Source organism: Chamaea fasciata, unplaced genomic scaffold (assembly GCF_029207755.1).
Source record: "Chamaea fasciata isolate MVZ Bird 193981 ecotype frontalis unplaced genomic scaffold, bChaFas1.0.hap1 SCAF_14, whole genome shotgun sequence".
Classification (NCBI taxonomy): Eukaryota; Metazoa; Chordata; class Aves; order Passeriformes; family Sylviidae; genus Chamaea; species Chamaea fasciata.
In genome coordinates, this window is record NW_027094099.1 from 16,925,586 (window position 1) to 16,945,441 (window position 19,856).

General features: G+C 40.0%; 1 protein-coding gene across 4 annotated transcripts in view; it reads left to right on the forward strand.

Annotated features, from left to right (window-relative positions):
- Positions 1-275: 275 nt before the first annotated feature.
- Positions 276-19,856, forward strand: part of LRRC28 (leucine rich repeat containing 28) — a 51,386-nt gene continuing 31,805 nt past the window's right edge. For 2 of the 4 annotated variants that reach the window (XM_066196095.1, XM_066196097.1), the window contains exons 1-5: positions 276-338; positions 2,548-2,762; positions 6,489-6,529; positions 9,141-9,178; positions 9,935-10,072. In XM_066196095.1, coding sequence (XP_066052192.1) covers positions 2,580-2,762; positions 6,489-6,529; positions 9,141-9,178; positions 9,935-10,072 — 400 coding nt within the window. In that variant the 5' untranslated portion in view covers positions 276-338; positions 2,548-2,579. Of the gene's footprint in view, positions 339-373; positions 485-2,547; positions 2,763-6,488; positions 6,530-9,140; positions 9,179-9,934; positions 10,073-19,856 lie in introns of those variants that run through there. The other 2 variants (XM_066196096.1, XM_066196098.1) reach the window with 2 other exon arrangements.

The following is a 19,856-nucleotide window of genomic DNA, read 5'->3' on the forward strand; positions in this document are numbered from 1 at the left end:
GGACACCGGGAACAGCGGCAGAGACCGGGACACCGGGGAACACCCGGACACCGGGAACGGCCGCGGCGCCTCAGCCCACAGCGAGAGGCGGGCGTGGCGCTGAGGGGCGGGCGTGGCGCTGAGGGGCGGGCGTGGCGCCGAGGGGCGGCGCGCTCCCATTGGCTGACGAAGGGAGGCGGGAGAGGCGGAGCGTTGTGATTGGCTGCGGCCCGCGGAGGGGCGGGGCGGTGTCTCGCGAGAGCCGCGCGGCGGCCGCGGTCTCGCGCGGCCCGGCCCGTCCCGTCCCGCCCCCGGGTCCCTGGGCCGGCGGCGGCGCCGCTCCCGCTGCGGCGGCCCCGGTGAGTGGCGAGGACCCGGCCGGGCTGAGGGGGGACGGGCGCAGCGCCAGGGCGATCGGGTCCTGACGGTGGGAGGTTGTCTCCGGTGCTCTGCCCCTGGTGTCTGCTGGCAGGACCGCGCGGGCACGGCGCCTCTCCGTGAGGGGGTACGCGCTATGGCCGGGCCGGATCCCCCCTGACTGTGCCGTTCCCCCCTTGCGCCCCCGTTTCTCCTTTTCCCCGTGTTCCCCTTGCCCGGTGCCCCTCTCTCCCTCTTCTTTCCCCGCTTCCCATCTCTCCCCCATTCACCCCCGTGCCCCCTTCCCCTTCGCCCTTACCTGAAGGACCCGGCCCCTCACAGGTCAGTGGGTGCTATCAGCTCTCATCATTCTTCTTTTATTCCCCTTAAAGACCGTGGTTGTGGCTGTTCCCCTTTGGTAAGGCTACACCTCATCCTTGGAAAAAGATAATTGAGAGAGGAAAAAGTTTGGCTGGTGGTGGAAGGGAGGAGGAGGAGGTTCCTTTGAAGTCAGAGCCAAAGTAGATGTGACTGGACTTTGCGCGTCTGTGTGTCCGTGTGTGCCGTGCCTAAACCTGCGGTTCCGTGGAGACACAACTCTCTGGAGAGAAGCCCACAAGTGCAGGACACCTGAAAACCACCTCTGGACAAATTGGAAGGCTGTTGGATATTTATGCACGTGTTTCTTCATTTCTCAACTTCTGATTAAAAAAAAATTCAGAGAAAGATGAGCTTTCCTTTAGCTTGGCTTACATTGTGGAGGTTATTAATAAATACTCAGACTATGCCCATTAAAAATTTTAATGTTTTTCCAGGAATTATTTTAATGCTGATCACAGAAGTAGAGTTGGGAATTGCAATGGTTTAATTCCCTTGATCATCTGGACTAAGAGAACTTTCATGTTAGAAGTGCTACCCTGTTCCCTAAAACAGCTAATGAAGGCAATGGTTTAAAACTTCTTAAAAACCCCCCAAATGTGTGTTGCTGCAGAAGGACGCAGTTCACTGCTAAGAGCTGTTACCTGCAGATCAAGGGAAATACTCAAATTAATGAAGTAGTTTGATTTACACGTATGGTTGGGTTGTCAGTCTTCGGCTGGAGTTTTGTGCCTATCATCAGATGGGATTTATGATTCAGGACCATCACTTCTAATATCTGTTACAGTTAGAAACCTCTCCTTCACTGGAGGATTGAACTAAAATAGAAAATATTATTGGTGGGAAGCAGTTCTGAGTCCTCGTCTTTCATTAATGGCAATAATAATGTGTACATAATTAATTTATATACACAAGTCTGTAGCAAAATGGGAACTTAAATGAATAGCCTAGGCTTAATATGTTTTTTGTGAGAATTGTCTAAATTTAGACTGCATAATAATGACTTGAATTTTGGTTATATGTGAAAAACCAGTTGAATAAAGTCAGGTTTCAGATACGAGTTAATTTTTAATTTGTCTTCCTACTTTTGTTTTCTGGTTTCGAAATTGTCACTTAAAGCTTGACACTTTGTTCATTCTGGTTTTATTTTTAGTAGAGCAGGCTGAAAATCTGCTGTCTTATCTAACCCTTTATAAATTTTCTCACTGCAACTTTCAAGTTTCTCATACAGTGGTGTATTATTTTTAAATGGCTTTACTGGCTATCTCTCCCAATTATCTCTTCCAACTGGTAAATTATTCCACTAGTTTTATATGGGAAAGCACTTCAAACTTTCATTGCCTTTTGTCTTACTGCCTTAAAAGATAATGGTGTTTTTTAGTAATCTGAGACTAAAATCAGAGGATTTTAAAAACACACACTAATTGTGTGGTTTTCTTTTCTGTGGGTTCTTTTTTTAGCACCTGTGACAGGGTAGATGTGGGACATCAGTAAGGCTTAATAGAAGCTGCTTTTTTTTTTTTTTCTTGTGGTGGCAGTTTTGATAAAATAATCCAAAGGTCCATTGAACATGGATGAAATGAAAAGCATTAAATATACCTAAAGATTTTGTTATTTCAGGTCCTTTAATGCACTAAAGATTAATCCAGAAAAGTCAAAGACTTGCTTCTAACATAGCTTGTGGTGTGGATGTTCTGGGGACTTTGTGTATTAACTGGAACAAATGTGTTTCGATAAATTATCAGATCATCTCTAGTCAGGAACTCTTCCTGCAAAAGAAGGCACAGCTACACCTTGGTAATACTGGGCTTTTTTCCTCTTTTTGTCTCCTAGAGATGGCTCTGCTCTCAGAAGTGATGCAATAGATGTGGTGCTCAGTCATGGCATCAGAACTGTGCAAAACAATCTCTGAGGCAAAGCTGGAAAGGCACAAGAACTTGTTCTTAAACTACCGAAATCTCCATCACTTTCCCCTGGAGTTACTGAAGGATGAGGGGCTGCAGTACCTGGAGAGACTTTACATGAAAAGAAATTCCCTGACCACATTGGTAATGACTGTCTCTTTATTGCAATGTTTACTGTCTGTGTGTTTAGGAATTCTGAGTTTTGAAAAAGGGGGGGAAAAAAAAAAAAAGATGATATTATAGATAATCTGACCCTGAATGATGTCATCAGCTGTGAGATATGAGTATTTGAACTTGCATAGGTAATGTAGAGAATAATAAATGGAAGTTCGTGACATTTTATGTTTGCCCTTTTCAAGCTCTCAAGACCTTCTGGGGCTTTTCTTGTCGGGCTTGTTGTTCTGTTGGGGTTTTTTTAACCTGCACATTTTACTCAGACAAGTGGTCACTTTCTCCTGGTGGGTGATGCTGTGCAGTCTATTCTATGTTTCTTCACGAGGCTGAATGACTTTTCCCTTGGTGTGTGCCTAATTTCAAAGGCAATGTCAATCCCAGGGTCTAATTCCAAACCTGCTGTTAAGGTGCCAGTAAAAACTTGTATTTATGGGCTGCTGTTGATAGGAGAACACAGTTATATGTCAGCTAATGTCACAGTTAATGTGGGATTTTTTTTTTTTTGTCTTGTTGTTTTTCCCCTAAACTGAAGAAATTCTCACCCTGAGTGGATGTTGTGACCTCAGAATTCAGTGTGGGGCAGTTAAATAACTGTGAGAGATGTTCTGAGCTGGTAAGACTCTATAGGATAGAGTCAGAACTTGCCAATGTCAATGGGCTCAAGTCTCCCAAGTTTTCATTTTTGGTTGCTTGATTGGTTTGGATTTGTTGGTTGATGTTTTTCTGGTGGGCTTTTCCATGATATGAGAGGTAAAATAATAGCAACAGTAGAGGAGCTACAGGGCATGACTACTTAAAATTCATCAAAATTGTACAGTTTTCAAGGTTTCCTAGAACAAGTCCAGTACTCCACTTTAAGGGCCAAAAGCTGAAAGGATTCTGAAGATTTTATGCCTTTTCTTCATCTTGAATGAGTCACTTAAGTTGACATCTACTGTAGAGAATTATTTTAGCACTCTGGTTTTGGGCAGTAATTTAATAATGTGTAATAATTTAACAGGAGGGTAGGATTCATGGTTACAAATCAAAAGTGCTATAAAATTAGCCAAAGGCTGTAAACAGCTCTGCCTTGACACTTCATGAAATTCAGTGATGATTTAATGCAGGAAGGCTCACAGTCTTTGCACTGCTCAAAATCTGAAACAATAAAAGGAGGGTTTTGTATGAAAGTGTTAAGACCTGGATAAAGAAACTGAAACAAAAGTTAAAATGTGGGTCACACTTAGGCAAAATTGCATTCCAGCAGCGTGAAGCAGAGCATGATTAGATTCACAGCAATCAGGATAACTTGCTCATAATGTGCCTTGTTGGGATCTCATTCAAGTGCTCAGCACTATTGTTGGAACAAGGCAAACAAATTTGGGTGTCATTCACTGAGCATCTGTTCTGCAGAAGAGATGTTGGAAGTTGTAGTGGACCAAAATAGATCAAATCAGCAGCGTGCTACAAAAAAAAGGCAGATGTCTTTTTGGAGCATGGAAAGTTTCACAATCTCCATTAAAAGCAGAAGGAAGTAATTATTGGATACTGTTAAAGCACAAGCTGGAGGCAGAGAGTTTCATGCTCATGAGCAGCCTGGGTGAATTGGAGAGAACCTAGAGAGCAGCAGAGAGGGACCTTTAGAGAGCCTGCCCTGAGAGATTGATGGGTTGGAAAAACCAGGGGGAACTGGGTGAAACAGAAATCACAGATATTTTTACAAAGCAGAAATTCATCATGAGGTTTTTTGATGTCCACTACTGGTAGGACGGGTAGTGCTCTCAATTTTATTAAAGTCACAGTAAGGCAGGTACACTGGGGCAGTGCAGGGAGTGGAAATCTCATCTGAGAATAGCTGAAAACAACTAAATTACTGAAGGAAGATGTGAATTCCTTATAATTCTCTAATGCAAGGTGGTGAGCAATAGCTCATCAATGAACACTTGGAATTGCATAAACAATATTGAAAGCCATCAAAATGGAACTTGCACCATATTCCTCTTAAATTAGGTGATACTTTTGTTCCACTGGCTCATTCCTTCAGAATTCTGAAAATAAATTACTAAATCAGCTTTTCTTCTTTACTCTTCTCAAATGACTCCTGTCCTTGACAGATGACTCCTATGAAATGTCTGGGATAGCTGACAGAATTTACCTTGGCTAAGAATAATTTCATTTTTGTCTTCATTGGCAAGATGGAAGTGATGGAGTGCTGTGACATAATGAATGGATCAAGGAGCCGTACAGCACACCTGTATCCCAGCATCAAATCTTCCCACTTCTCAGTTAATCTTTGATAACATGAACCTTCCAGTACCCAGTTTCCCCATCTATTAAACGGAAATAGTTGTTTGCCTTGTTACCTCTGCCAGAAGCAACATCAAAATCGTTCTTAGTTTACCGCCTCGGAATACGTGGTGATGTCCTGTTGTGGTGAAATAACGACAACAGGCTGAGCTTCAGGTTAACATCCTTAAGGGCTGCAGGATGGCAGTGAATTTGCCTTTTTTTGGGTTGAGGTTTGAATTTTTCGGTGCTCGGGGCCGTTTTTGCCCGGGGGAGCTCCGGTGGTGGCCGGGCGGTGACGGCGGCGGGGCGGAGCGGCCGCCAGGGGGCAGCCTCGCATCAGCCACAGCGCGCGCCGCCGGTGACGTCACCGCGGCGGGGGCTTCACCCCCCCCCCGACATTTCCTGACCTGACCCGGCCATCGCTGATCCCGGGCTGAGAAAACTGGGATTTGCACCCAGAACGAGCGTGGGGCGTGTTTGCCTCATGAGAATATTACCTTGTTCGGGTCAGCATTTTCCTCCATCATCGAGTTATGAACGCAAAGTTATGTATTTTAGATAATACAGCTACTTAAGTTATCACACGTCATGTTTATTCACGTGCAAAATTCTAGTTTTAACAGGAATTTAATTGTGTGGTCAAGCTGCTTTTAAAACGCAGTCATTTCTGCACATATCAGTATTGTAGCCCCCTTTTTTCAGTAAAACAAGTCTATGTTAAAGCAGGTTTTTTAAGCAATAAAACTGTCTTAACTTTGAATAATTTTGAGTACAGTTTCCAACACGACATCTGAAACTTGTGAAGCCAATTTTGTGATATGTGTTCATGGTTATAAATGCCACCAAGGAAGAGAATTACAGCTAGGGATCAGTTGGCAGTTAGGAAATGATATGCATGTTAATATGTAAATATGAAAATCTAGTTTGATGGATTCAGCAGTTCTGGCTTGGTGGTAATTGATAAAGCTACGCTAAGATTGTAGGTCATTTCCCAGTTTAGCAGCATTATAACATACATTCTGGTTAGACATCTTGTGTAGTTCTTGTTCTGCTTTAAGTCTGTAAAGGCTGCAACTTCTTAGCAATCTCTTGCCTTCAAGTAACTCATTTATTTGAATATATTTTCAAAAGGAGATGAGGTAATCAGTCTTTTCAGTCTCGGAAATCTGACTTCCATTTTGCTGAGGACATGAGAATGTCCCTTCTAGGCTGTAGCTCTGTTCAGTAGTGAATTGCTCACTCTGGATACATCTGAGATTGCCCTGATGGATACTTGGGGTCATGGAACCAGGGTATTGTACGGACATTCCTTGTTGCCATTTTTCCTGCTGACATGTTGTAGCATGGTGATTAAAATGATTTGGGTACACGATGTTTGTGAGTCTGGTTTTTGTTTCGAAACTTAAAAAATCTCTAACTCTCTTTCAGCCAGAAAACCTTGCACAGAAGCTTCCAAACCTCGTGGAATTGTGAGTTTGTGTAGGAGTTTGAATATATTTTTATAATGCTTATCTGTCTCATCTTAAAATAATCTAGAATGTATTACTTGCACATAATTTATCTCTTAAGTGTGGAGGGCTTTCTTGGAGGGCAAGAAAGGGTAAATTTTTTGTTGTTGTGTTTCCTTAATTTATTTGTTGTTGGGCTTTTTTTCTGAAGGAGGCATTTTAAGTCCCATTTTAATTTTTTTAAAATTTCTTGTTTATTGTATGAGAAGAACCTTTATACCAGTGTCTGTACTGCTAAGGGGAAAAAGAACTTACCCCATAAATCCTTTGTAGACTTGTCACACTGATGAACCCCTGGAACCTCCCAGTGCAGTGATCTGAGGGTTGTGACAGAGCCAGAGTAACAGGTTACAGCCTCCAGCCCATCCCTGGGCTGCTCATTCCCACCCCAGCTCCCAAGGGTTTTATGAGCTCAGTCTTGCTGATTGTAATAATCAGTTTTTGGAGTCATGTCACAGATTGTCAAGTAGGAGCACAGATGAGCATGTAGGGGTAGTAACTCTGGAATGATGATTGCTGTAGGCAGAGCAGTTTATCCAGTCTTGTCCCAAAAATGGATGTCCCATAAACTGGATTATTTTGACAATTGATTTAATTAAACCCCTGAGACAATGTTTTCTTCCTTCCCCTTTTCTTCGTACAAAGTTGTGATTCCCTTCTGTGGTAGGAATGGCACTGGGGGGTTAAGAGGGATATCATCTGCTTCTCTTTGAAGCCCTTTGTCTCAGGTTCAGATGAGCAACTGATGGAGCACAGATTGTGTTTGTTTAATGGGCAGCTCCACACGGGAGGTGTTTATTTCTCTGAGGAGTCAATGCCCTCAGCTGTCTGATCTTGTCATCCTCATGTGGCCCGGGAACCCCACCTCTGTGCCTGTGCCACAGTGTAACTGAACTGGTTTGTAGGTCACTGCAGCCTCTGACTCACCCAAGAGTGAATCCTATCTCATCATACCTCTGTCTTGACAGTCTTTGTGCTCTGAAGCAGTAAAATAAATATTTTTGTATTTGATATCATGATTTGCCACTGGGCATCAGGAAACCTCCGTGTTATTTGATACTGCTTTTCGGAAAACCTATTTAAATTACAGCTTAAAATAATTTCTTACTGATTTCTAGGAGTCAAACCAAATTATTTGGTGTTCAGCAAGCTCTGTTGTCCCACCATTATCCCACACATTCTGGTGGTCTGGAGATAATTACAGTGGCCCTGTGGCTTTGTAGCTCTAATAGGACAAGTCAATTTCTGATGAGACAATAACAGGTGTTTTGTTGTTGGGGAATACCACAAAATATGGATTTATTTAAAGAATAATTTGTTACAGTAGCTTTCAATTTTGAGAGACAAACTTAATTCTTTTTTTATTTTCCTAAATTTTATATCCTTAGTTAATTCACTTGTGTATTTTTCTTTGTCTATCATGCCCTTGGTGCTGGGCCGTGAGGTGTAGCTCCTCATAATAGAGTTGGGTTTTTTTGCTTAAGTGAAGTAGTTCACAAATATTTTCAGGAGCTGCAGCCGAAATGGGTAGGAGAATTCTCATCCTGTGTTTCTACAAATGTGTGCTATTCTTGTGTTTGTTAAGTTTTTAGCAAACTACAATTTTTAAAGAGAAAGAGGAGGTTCAGGTGCCCTGTGCAGTTGAAATGTTCATATGTATTTTCCCATGTTCTATCTCCCTGAAAAGAGAGGCTCCTACTTTAGGAAATGCTCTTGGAATACAGTAGGAAAAAACATGCCATCAAAATAATTCTATGGGTGCCTAAGCAATTAACCATTGAGTACTCAATGTTCCTTTACAGTTGGATATCAGTATTGGAAAATGTTGTTACTGTTATTTTCTACAAGATCCAATTGTTCTCTTGCAGCGATGATGGTTGAAATCTGAAATGTGTAAAATCTAAGATCAGTGCTTATGTTACCAGAAGTACTGGAAGTGCTCCATCAGAGGGTGCTGATTATTCTTAGTGAGAGATCTGGCCACCCTCTGTAGCTGCATAAATAACCATGTAGTAAGTTTGGGTTTTTCTTTTGAAAAATGTACCTAAAGTTTGAAAAACCCATTTTCAGTGAATAGATCATGTGCTTATTTCTTCACTGAAGGTGTGAGAGTTTATGTGCAGGGGAAAATGTTTGTAATTGTTATAACTGTGTGGGTGTGGACTTTTTTTTTTTTTTTTTTCTTTTCTTGGCCAGCATTTAGTGTCAAATAACCTGGTGATCAAATATGATTTATTCTGGTTATTCTCTCTGCTTATTCTTTTCCCGTTTTGTTTTCCTCCGTATGACTCGCAAAACTAAAGCCCATTATTATTGTAACTGTGAATGGTTTGTTTTACATAATTGTATGTAATTTTCTTTTATTTTTATGCTAATCATTTAATAATCCAAGTGAAACTAAAGTACCTGTCCATTGCCAGTTTATACAGTTTCCACAACTTTTGTGGTCATAGGGAGGAATGGCTTTGATGGTGCTCTTTCAGTCTGAAACTGGATATTTTGCAAACTGATTATGTAGCAGAAGTCCTTGAGGGTAACAGGTGGTGTCCTCTGCTTTTTCTCCTCCCCCCAGGTACCTTCATTCAAATAACATAGTTGTTGTACCTGAAGGTAAGTAATCTACCAGCTCACGATAAGTGGCAGGAGTCATAAAATATTCATTTTTCTTCTTTGAAGAGGCCTATTTTTCCTTTATTTTCCCATAAAACATTAAAGATTTTCATACAAAATATACCAGTGTAGCTTTTAGTTGATAATGTCCTTGTTTATGCTGTGTTAAATTCTTTTAATGAATTCTCAAATGCACCTAAATGCTGTTTGCTCCAGTTCTAATTGCAGAAAGTGAAAAGGCTAAATGGCACTCATCTGCAGAAACTAAAAATCCAGAGTGTCTGCTGCTTTCAGGCAGTTACCACACTGAATACTCTGCTGGTTTAGATCATGACAGATTTGAAACCCAAAGGAGCAAGAACTTGTACTAGTTTCTTTTCCTTGTCTTAATTGCAGTTATGCTCCCAACTTGACGAATTTGTGTTCAATTTATGCTCTTTCTGAATATAAATTGGATAGAGTCAAAGAAAGAGAATGGAGAAAGTGGTTTCAGAGGAGAATTGTGTGAGGAGAATCTGGAGATGGGAGTGTTTGTACCTCAGTGTGTTTGTTACCCCTGTCTCGCTGCCAGCAGAGCTGTTTGTTATCTGGAGCAGCATTTCCACAATTGATGTCACTGAGTTGTGAGACCGGCTTTAACACCTCGGGATGTGCTCAGACACAGCTGTTGGGTACTGTGGCTTGTCCTCCTCTCACAGTGAAGATTTTAATGTTACTCTTGGGTCACATTGATGTTTTAATGTGTTCTCTCACAAGCCATTGGCTCCCTGGTTAAGCTGCAGTTTCTGGACCTGAGTGACAATGCCCTGGAGATTGTGTGCCCGGAGATCGGCCGCCTGAGGTCCCTGCGGCACCTTCGCCTGGCCAACAACCAGCTGAAATATTTACCTGCAGGTGAGTGCAGTGTCTCAGGGCTCACAGCACTGGCACAGCCTCCCAGCTTCACCTCCCAAATGATCTGCTCTTGGTTTCCTGAGTGCTACACCCTGCACTTGCAGGGATTGCTCTTTGTGTTGCTCCCTGTGTGCTTGCAGAGTCTGGAAAAATGCTGCTGAAGTGGGAAAAATGTATTTATTTAACAGCCTTTGCCATCGTATCAAGAAAATATTGAACTTCTTTGAGAAGACACAAAATGCCAATGACAACTGTTATTATGATAAAATGATGTTTCTTCCAATTTTCTACAATATAAAGGATTCTGGTCCTTCCTTCCGTTCTTTTCGCCCAACAGCCCCAATCTCGTATTTTCTAAAAAGACACATGTCTAGTAGCTTTGCCCATGGCAGTTCTATCTCATTTTGACAGTGGATAACAAATGTTTGTCTTGCTAGTTTATAATAAAAAAGCAAAATATATTCAAAGTAAATGTGACACAAAGTCAGAAAAAGTTGGCCATAGGCAGATTTTGAATGATTTTTTTTTTGTCTTCTAAATACTTTGATAAGCAGATATATAACATTATTATTCTTCCATCACCCTTATATCTGTTCAGATAAGATGATGGTGATTTTCAAATACTTTTTTAATTTTAGTTTTTAGTTTTTCTCTGGTGTATTTGCATTTTCTGATCTGCAGAGATGATAAAAATTGCAGGCTATGATTTCAAAAAACTTGTCTAACTTAATCTAACAGGATTAGCTCTTGGCTCTATTTTAACTAATTTCTCAATGTGACCCTCATGTGTTTTAAGTTCACATTGTTTATTCTCAAGAAATGTATTGCAAATGCTCCTTGAAGTTTTGGGTGCCGAAATCTTGCTGTCCTTTCCTTGCACTTTTCTAGACTGCTTTAAAAAAGTCAAAGGATGGTTATGATTAGAAAGAAAAAAAAGAAGTATATGACTATGTAAATGCTCTGGAATGAAATTAGATAAACCTGTTAAACATTATGACCCAGGGCCAATAAAATTTCCATCAATTTTCAGATGTCCTACATTCAAAAGAAAGGAGTGACTTGAGTGTGCTTTATGTTCCTCAAAGATAATTTACCTTATGGTGCTGTACCATGAAAGAAAGACTTGTTCAAAGAGAAAGTGACACATTTTCTGCAAAACTTCACACATTAACTTAAAAAGGTTCCAAAAAAGACTTTCAAAAGGATAATTTACATTACTGAAGAGTTGATTTGGAGTCTACCACATTTGATTAGGAACTGGTATCAGCTGAGACTTGCTGCATTCAATTTCTCCTGAAGTTTATAGAAAATTTGGTCCTGGGCATTGTCCCTGAATGTTGTGTTTAGGTTTGTGTGCATGAAAAGTTTGCATGCTTAGGAATCCTCCTGGTGTTGCTGCTTGTGCATTGTTGAATGCAGTGGTGTGTGGTCTTTGTGTCTGTGGTGGTGTCCCTTGTGCCATTGCTGCTGCTGGCACTAATCCTGTCACTGTCACTGGGACTGCATGTCACAGCAGTGTTACCAGCCCAAGGAGGGTTAGCCTTTCACTCACACTGCATAATTTGCCCACTGGAGAGTTTATCTATTGCACTGATTGTTTCCTAAACAGAAACAATTCCCAAACATGCTTCCAAGCATGTTTTCTTAGATGTTCTCTGTAAAACTCTGAAGTCTTCAAAGACTTGATTAAAAAATCAATCTTAGAGTTTCAAAATAACACTTATGTTCAACAGTTGAAAAAGGAGAGCAAAATAATAAATTTTGATTGTTTCATCCTTAATTATACTGGTAGCATGAATCTTGATTATAGTGTCAGCTAGCATTGTGTTGGGAAAGCTGGCAAAATTCAGCTGAACTAGGATGGGATATGATTTCACTGCAGTGCATCATTTTACTCTGTGTTCACTCCTTTCTGTGCAGCAGACCCTGCACTGCTAGGGAAAGACAGCTCTAAATGGCTCTTAATTTATAATAAGGAACCATTTAAGATAAAACTTAGCTTCTACCTGTGCAGCTTGTGCAGAATTTAAAGATTTTGGGTTTAGATGACGCTAATTTATGGAAATTACTTCAGAGTACTTGTCCTGGCATTCCTCTTGGGTCTCCATTCCCAGTATCTGGTGTTAAAAGTACCCTCAGTTTTTTCTAAATTCCGTGGATATCTAGGAACATACTCCTGGTAATATCCTCAGTCAGTTGCTAAAAAATATCTTCCTTGCAGCTGCGGACACGGTTGGATGGTAAATGTTTGCTATTATGTGTCTGAACACCCCCACTGTTCTATTGCATTTTAATTCTTAAGAATGATTCTTTGTTGTGTCTTCCTTAATTGTGATTAAGAGCTGGAAGAAACAATGCAATTAATAGCATATGTTGATCCATTATGCATTTTTAATGGTTTTGTTCCACAATGGTGCTCCTAATGTTCATTTTTAGTATTTAAGATTTGCCTTATAGAAATCAAATTTTAAACTAATTGAAATAGTGTTCATTTAAGATTTAGATTTAAGCCTCTAGTGTGATTGCAGAGATTCTTCAGTCTCTGATAGAGATTGAGCCTGTGCTGTGGTTTATCTTCACTGGGATGGGCAAGGTTTTAATCTCCTAAGTACTTGTTTTAATAAAACATGGGAGAATTTAATAGTGACAACCACACTGCTTTTCTCAGATTTGGTCATGATTGTTCAGCAAATTTTAAAAAAATTATTTTAAGGGAGGAGATGGGGAAGAATGATAAAAATACGTGCAGCCAGTGTGGAGACATGAGCTTTAGCTTCCTGAAGAAATCAGGCAGTACAGGACTGATGAGGAGGAAAAGGGGCAGTAGGTGAAGCAATGGAGAAGCACCCTCTGTGCACTCTGGCTGTGTGACTGATAGTCCTTGTGCTCAGCAAACGCTCCCAAATCTCTGCCACCCCTGGATCAGATCCTGAGCTCTGCCCTCAAGGCTCTGTTTGATTTGCCCCTGCTCGGGGGGCTTCCATCAGCATCCCTGAGCTGTGATGAGAACTGCTCAGAGGTGACTCAGCTGAACTTGATGAGAATTAAAGGGCAAAATTTGTCCAGAATAAGCGTGTTGGAAGGGAAATGTAATAGCAAATGGCTGGAAGAAAATGCTTTGTGAGATTCTCTTAATGTCATATTTTGAATATACTTTAGATAAGATTAATAAGCAGACCAGCTTCTGCCTAATGCAGATTCTTCAGTATCTGCATTCTGGGGTAATCAGAATCCCTGAGAGGTTCTGCCTTTCAGAGACGAGCTGATTAAAAGAGTTGCAGATAAGTAAAACGAGATTTAATGTTCTAAAGTTCTCTTGAGGACTTGTTTTCATTTAAATGCACAACATTTTTTTGTTCTGCAAATTGTAAATCTTGTAGCTGCTGTCTTTAACAGTTTCTTGGTTCATTTATTTGGCTCTGGTAAATGCAGTTCTTGAACATGAAGTAAGTTTTGTAAAGTTTTCTACTATTTAAATGTAGCACTTAAATAATCTAACTTCTCGAGGGCCATTTGGGAATGTGTGACACCAAAGATGTTACTGGAAAAAGTCAGCATAAACAAAAGATGGTTATTTCGTATTATTGCATTAGTTCATGTATGAGCTTGACTCAGACATGACATTGTGTTTTCACAGTAGCTGAACTTTATTTTATCAGAGATTTCTCCTTTTATTCATTGAATTGATATTTCATTTTAAGTTGGAATTGTAGAGTTAGTTCTATATGCATGTACTGTCAGAAGGAAATTTTCTGAATCTTCTCACTCACAAATGACTAACTACAAAGTTCTCCTTTGTTTCTGAGGGTTATAATGCATATGATACTTCAGCTCCTTTCATTCTTGGGAAATAATATTTCTCTTTGTGTAAGTGTTACCGTGTCTTTTGAAAAAAAATAAATCCAGTGAGATACATTATAAAAATTAGGAATCCTAAAGTCAAGGTTCTCTGTTTTCTGTTACCATTTAGATTTGGTTTGATTTTAGCCTTGGAATCTTTTGATGTGCAGTGGTGGCTCTTCAGGTTTACATTTTGGTCTTACAGCTGGAATTCGTGTTTGGGGAACAGATGACTTAAAAGAGGGTGGGTTATACTCAAATTTGGACTTAAGTTTCTTATTTGACAAGGATTAGTTTTTTGTTGGTTTTTTTTTACTTGAGAGGTACTTCTCTTTAGAAACAGCAAGTTTTGTAGCATCTTGTTCTAAGATTTAATTAAAAGTGAGGTTATGTTTACTCAGCACATGCTGGAGTTAATTATAGATTTACTGAAATGAAAAGCTTAATGTTTTGCCAAGTCAAGAGCAAAATCTAAGTAATTAAAGAAGAGGGTATGGTTTATGATCCCAGCCCATCTTTTGGCAAAATTCCCTTTAAGAAGAGGGGAAAAAAAATCAGCAGTTGGCTTTACATGGCTAGACCATGGCTCTCTTTGTGTTTGTTGTTCAGGAACTTAAAAAACCAAGAGCTGAGTGCTCTGACCAAGCAAAAAGGAAAAAAAAAAAAAAAAAAAAAAAAAGGGGAAAAAAAAAAAAGAAAAGAGAAAGGGAAAAAAAAGAAGGATCCAGATACTAGCAAATTTTTTGTCAAAAACGGGGTTTCTGTTTGTTTGACTGTTAAAGGGAAGTGCAGGTGGTGGAGCAGCCCTTGCTGGAGGGGTGCAGGTCTGTGCCAGAGTCCAGGTCCTGCCCCAGAAGAGGAAAGTGTGACTTCCATTGCAAATCCACACTTCTGTGTTGTCTCTGGAAGCTCCTGCAGCTTACCTCCACTTGTTGCCATTTTGCTTCCTTTCAGCAGACTGAAGGAAAAGGGATTTGTGTGCCTGTGGTGTATTTAAAGTGCAAACTGCAGCAATGCTAGCACAGAGACCCTTCCTTTCAGTCCTGCTTAAATCCTCCTTTTTGAGGCAAATTGTTTTAGAAATATAATCAGTTTAAGACTCATTAAAATACATTTGTAGGCTTATAAAACTTTATCTTCAAAGCATTTGAGAAAGATCCTGTGAAGCTGATAAGGGAGTGTTATCCTCATTTTACAGAGTAGAAAAAAAGTGTTTTTAACAGCAGTGATTTGCTCCAGGCCACAGCAGGAGTCAGTGTTAGCCAGAAATAGAACTTGGGTGTTCCCATTCCATTTGTTCAGACCACACCTTTTTGAGGCTGATCATATTTAATGTTAGGGAGGATTGAGTCTTCCCACCCATTATTAGGAAATTAATAATTATCTCTCCATAATGAATAACCCTCTAACTTAATAGGAAATTAATAGCGGTAAGATCAGGGAGTTTTTGTAACTGAACCAACTTGTGCTTCCAGAAGGCTGGAAGAGCTCAGGAAGATGAATTTTGAAATACATAACTTTTATAGATAAATACTAGATAATTTTCTCTTGCATAGGTAACTTTAGTGTAATGACAAGGAGGGTTCAGTCGTTACTAAAATTATAAATCAAACGATAATTGTTGATTGCTGCTTTGTCTGTTTATACAGTAACCCTTGGAATGTTGAGTGATTATTGCAAAGTCTGCTTTGGAATTTGCTTTACTAATTGGGGCAGGAGAAACTTCCAGATATGAAAACTGCATATTCATTTCTCTCACTTCTTTAATGTTGCTGTAAAGTACAATATCTGTATTTACTATTCATACCAGTATTTAACTGGTAAAGACTTCTTGAATACCCAACTTAGAATTCTGAATAGAGCTCAATATAAGGGATTTCAGTAAATCTTAATTAAAGGCACATAAACACGACTTATTCCCTCCCTTCTTTTCACAGTAGATTTCCACTGATGGGTGCAGCATGCCAGTAATTCTATTCTTACTCTAGACCCTGGCATGAAAGTATGTGGTCCTAACTCATTTTTTGAACTTGTGTTCCACATTTTGATTTAGAGGCTTCAAAATCAGAGGAATAAATTTGGCTTCTTACCTTAGGTCTCCCCAGATTTCCCTTCTGCTTTTGTTACTGTCTCTGGTTAGGGCAGATTGCTTTGATACTTAATAAAGTTCAAATTTACTTTTTTATAATGCTTGTGAGCTTAAAAGCAAAGGCACAAACTGATGCAGACCCTGGTCTTTTTTCCAAGTTGGCATAACCTTAGTCCACTCTGCTTTCCTAATTTAGTAACAGGGATAAAAATATGCACGACGGGCCAGGTTTGGTACGCCAGGCACCCATCCAGGAGCGTGGTGTTTTTAAGTAAATGCACTTGTGGGGATTTGAGGAAAACACAGATTAAGTTACATGAGCTTTGCACTCTGGAAGTATGTGACTATTTAAAGGAGCATGGCCTCCTAAATAAAAATGTGTTAATTATTATAATAATATGTTGTTTTCTGTGAAGGAGTTGATGCCTAATTATTAAAAACAAGATTTTCTTTGCACATATCTGTAAAGTATATGCTCTGTTTAATAATTCAATTCTAGCTTCAGTTTGCTTTATAAAACCATTACCTCTTAGGTTCAACAACAACTAATTATTACTTTTTTCCTAAAGCACTGGAATATGCTGTATTAATCCAGAAGCACAATAAAAATACCTGATGGTATCTCAAAGTCATTCCTCCTAAGATTTCTAGGAGGGAGAGATTTTAAATGTTTTGGTTTTGTATAAACTCCAATACAGCCCTATCCAGGCAGCCTGTAAGGACTGAATTTTTTTAAAGATAAATTTCCCCAGTGAAATTACAGCAGGGGAGGAGTCAGGGACAAAATGGCAACGTGGATGGGAAATGATTGGGGTTGGACTTTGAGACTGCCTAGAGGTGTCCAAAGCACAGGGCAGTGTATTGTACAGCTGGTATTCCTTATGGATTAACTTCCATGCACCTCCAAACACAGTGGTACCTATTTAATTAAAGGATGTTGGTTGCTTGAGATTTTATAGCAAGTCTGCCTTGCTCAAACATTTGGTTTGGGTTAAAATCTCAGGAGGACTACTAGTACTTCGGAGTGCTTGAAATTTATGGGGAGGGAAGTGAAGACAGAGAATAAAAGAATTCCACTAAATTCCTGGAAATTTTCGTTAACTGAAGTTTTTCCTGTATACCCTCACCTGTATAGAATGTCAGAATGAGTCATCTGTGCATAGAGCTGCTCACTGTTCTCTCTTTGTCTGCTTGCCCCTTCTTAGTGTTATTTTCTTTTCCACTTCCCCCCTGTTGAGGGGCTTTTAAAAGCCTCTTTGTTATTATCATACAACATTTTTCAGTGTACCACGGAAGGTTCATAGTGTCACTGGATGCTGGTAACAGAAATAGTATAAACATAGTCTGAAAAATTCCAGACCTATATTTTATGGTTAAAAATGTTGTTCCAATATAGGCTTTTGTTCCAACACTTCTTCCAGATGGGCTTCTATTGGGTGCACTGGAACTGAAATATTTCCTGTAACTGTAGCAGAAATGACGTTAAGAGAGAAAAAAAAATCCAACAAAAGTATCTCTTTCAACAATGGCCTGTGGTATTCCTGGTATTCCTCATTCTGGGGATGCACAGCAGGTCCTCAGAAATGCATGTGCTCAGTGTGTGTGTGTTGTAATTCATTAATCTGAAAACTAATGGGAACCAGTTGGAGGAAGCCATCAGTGTCTCTCATTGTAACATTTAAATTACAGATTTAAATATTGCTTTGTGTACCAGGCTTATTGGACTAGAAAATTCCATCTTAAAATTTGCTATTCTAATTCAGAGCAATCACTGGGAAAAGTATGTAGAAATTAGGCTCCTTTAATGAGCATGGGCTTAGTTAAAAAAAGAAATTGTGATGTGGTTTAGTGCATTATACTTTTCAAGTACCTGAAGTTTTATAAAACAGATTTCTGTGGTCATTCCATAAAAGAAAAAAAGATCAGGCACAAACTGAACCTGACACTGAGGCTCCATGTCAATAACTGGAAGCCTAAAATCCTATTGTAGCACAAGTAATGACCAGGTGTTTTGAGTTTTTTAATACTAGTTTTATAATATTTAGAGGTCACTCAAAATTGTAACATAACTTTATTGATTTTGATTCTTCTTTCTTGCACATTTTTGCAAGATTATGATTTTGGCTCAATCACACTCTTTTTGGCCTCTGGCTTTGGTGATGCTTTAACTTGAAAAAAAATCTGTACCTGGTTGAGTTTTGACTGTATTTAAACATGAGCAGTATGCTGATGTAATTACTGAGCTCATGAATAGATCCAGGAGTGTCTGGGAGCTGGGTGCTGTACATCAGCACCTCAGATCTCATCCTTGTTTTGTTGGAATTTCTTAATTTGATCTGGGCAGAGAGTGACCTGTCCATGTTCCCTTTTTATGTGGTAGTTCTTTCTGGTTGCCAGATTGTAGTGGCACTTCTGGTGGCATCACCTGCCTGGACAGAGACATCTCAGAATGACACCACCTGAGTTCTGATCACTAATTACTTTATTAACTTTATTTATTGTTGAACTGACCTGACTGTGGAGGGTTAACACTGTGTCCATGTGAGGCTGCCTGTGACTTGCTGTTGCCCCGTTTTTTTTATTTTCAATTCTGATTTTATTCTCAATTCCAAATCCCAGATCCCCATGTTTCTCGGTTCGAAACTGGATTCCGAGAAAGGGCCAATGCTGCCATTTATTCCCTCTGTTCCATGTGAGATCCTAGTGAAAGGTTTCCATGCACCAAACTCACAGAATTACCCCCTCCAGCCCATCCCTGTTCCTTCCCTCCTTTGAAGAGGAGCTCCGAAGAAACCCGGTGAGGTGTAGGTGAAACCAGGATGGAGCAGGAGGAGCCAAACTCATTATTGCCGGTGATGCTCCCAAGCCTGTTGAGCTTCTGGCTTAGCAGCGCTCCTGAAAATCAGAATCCTTGCAGGGACACGTCTGTTGCTGAGCTCTGGGCCATGGGCTTTCCCCGTAGCTGTTCCCCTTGAGGGCTCTCAGATAGGAGATAAAGGAGTTGGAGCTTCTAATGGTGGGTACTTGGATGATTCTCGCATTCCTGAGAGGATGGGAGCAGATTTAACTGGATTCTCTATTGTTCGGAGATTCTCGGTGCTGCCTCTCAAATCCTGGCTCATTCTTCAGCTCGGCAGTCCTTGATTTCTCAAGTGACTGTAAGCCTGTTTCTCCAGGGGTTTTCTCTTGTTTGTGGGGGTAGGCAGGAATTTTGAACATGTTGAGAGTGCTTTAAGTAATCCTGACAACCATTCATCTGAAGCTTAAAACTCTGTGAAGATGTTGGGAGGTCTTAATATGACTGTAGAAACATGGTAGTTATGTTACATGTTCTTACGCCTTTTTATTAAATAAGGAGTCTTAAATACAACTCATTTCAACACAGTTCATTAAACATAAAATTGCATAACATTTATCTAGTAAACTCAATTGGAGATTTCTCAGTGAATTGTTAAAATACAGACTTTTTTTTTTTAAAGGGAAAGACTTGCATGTCCAAGTAACTTCCAGACTTTGCTTTTAAAAGCTAATTACATGGTATATGCAAAGCAATAAATTGAAAGAAATTTAAGATTAAATATTGATTTTAATACTCGAGTGAGAAATGGTCTTGAGATGACAATAAAATGAGCAATAGGGTGATGTGGAAATGCTGCTAGACAGACAGATAGTTGATACGGTAAAATACCAAGTTGTCATTCAAACATCTGACAGAAGAAATGAGAACCTGAAGTTTTTAGGGTCTGTGGGAACAGAGCCCTGGTGGGATTCGTCTCCCCACTCCTGCCATGGATAGAGAGAGAGCTGCCACTTAGGAACGGAGGGCTTTGGAAAGAAAATCTCCTGACCTTTGAA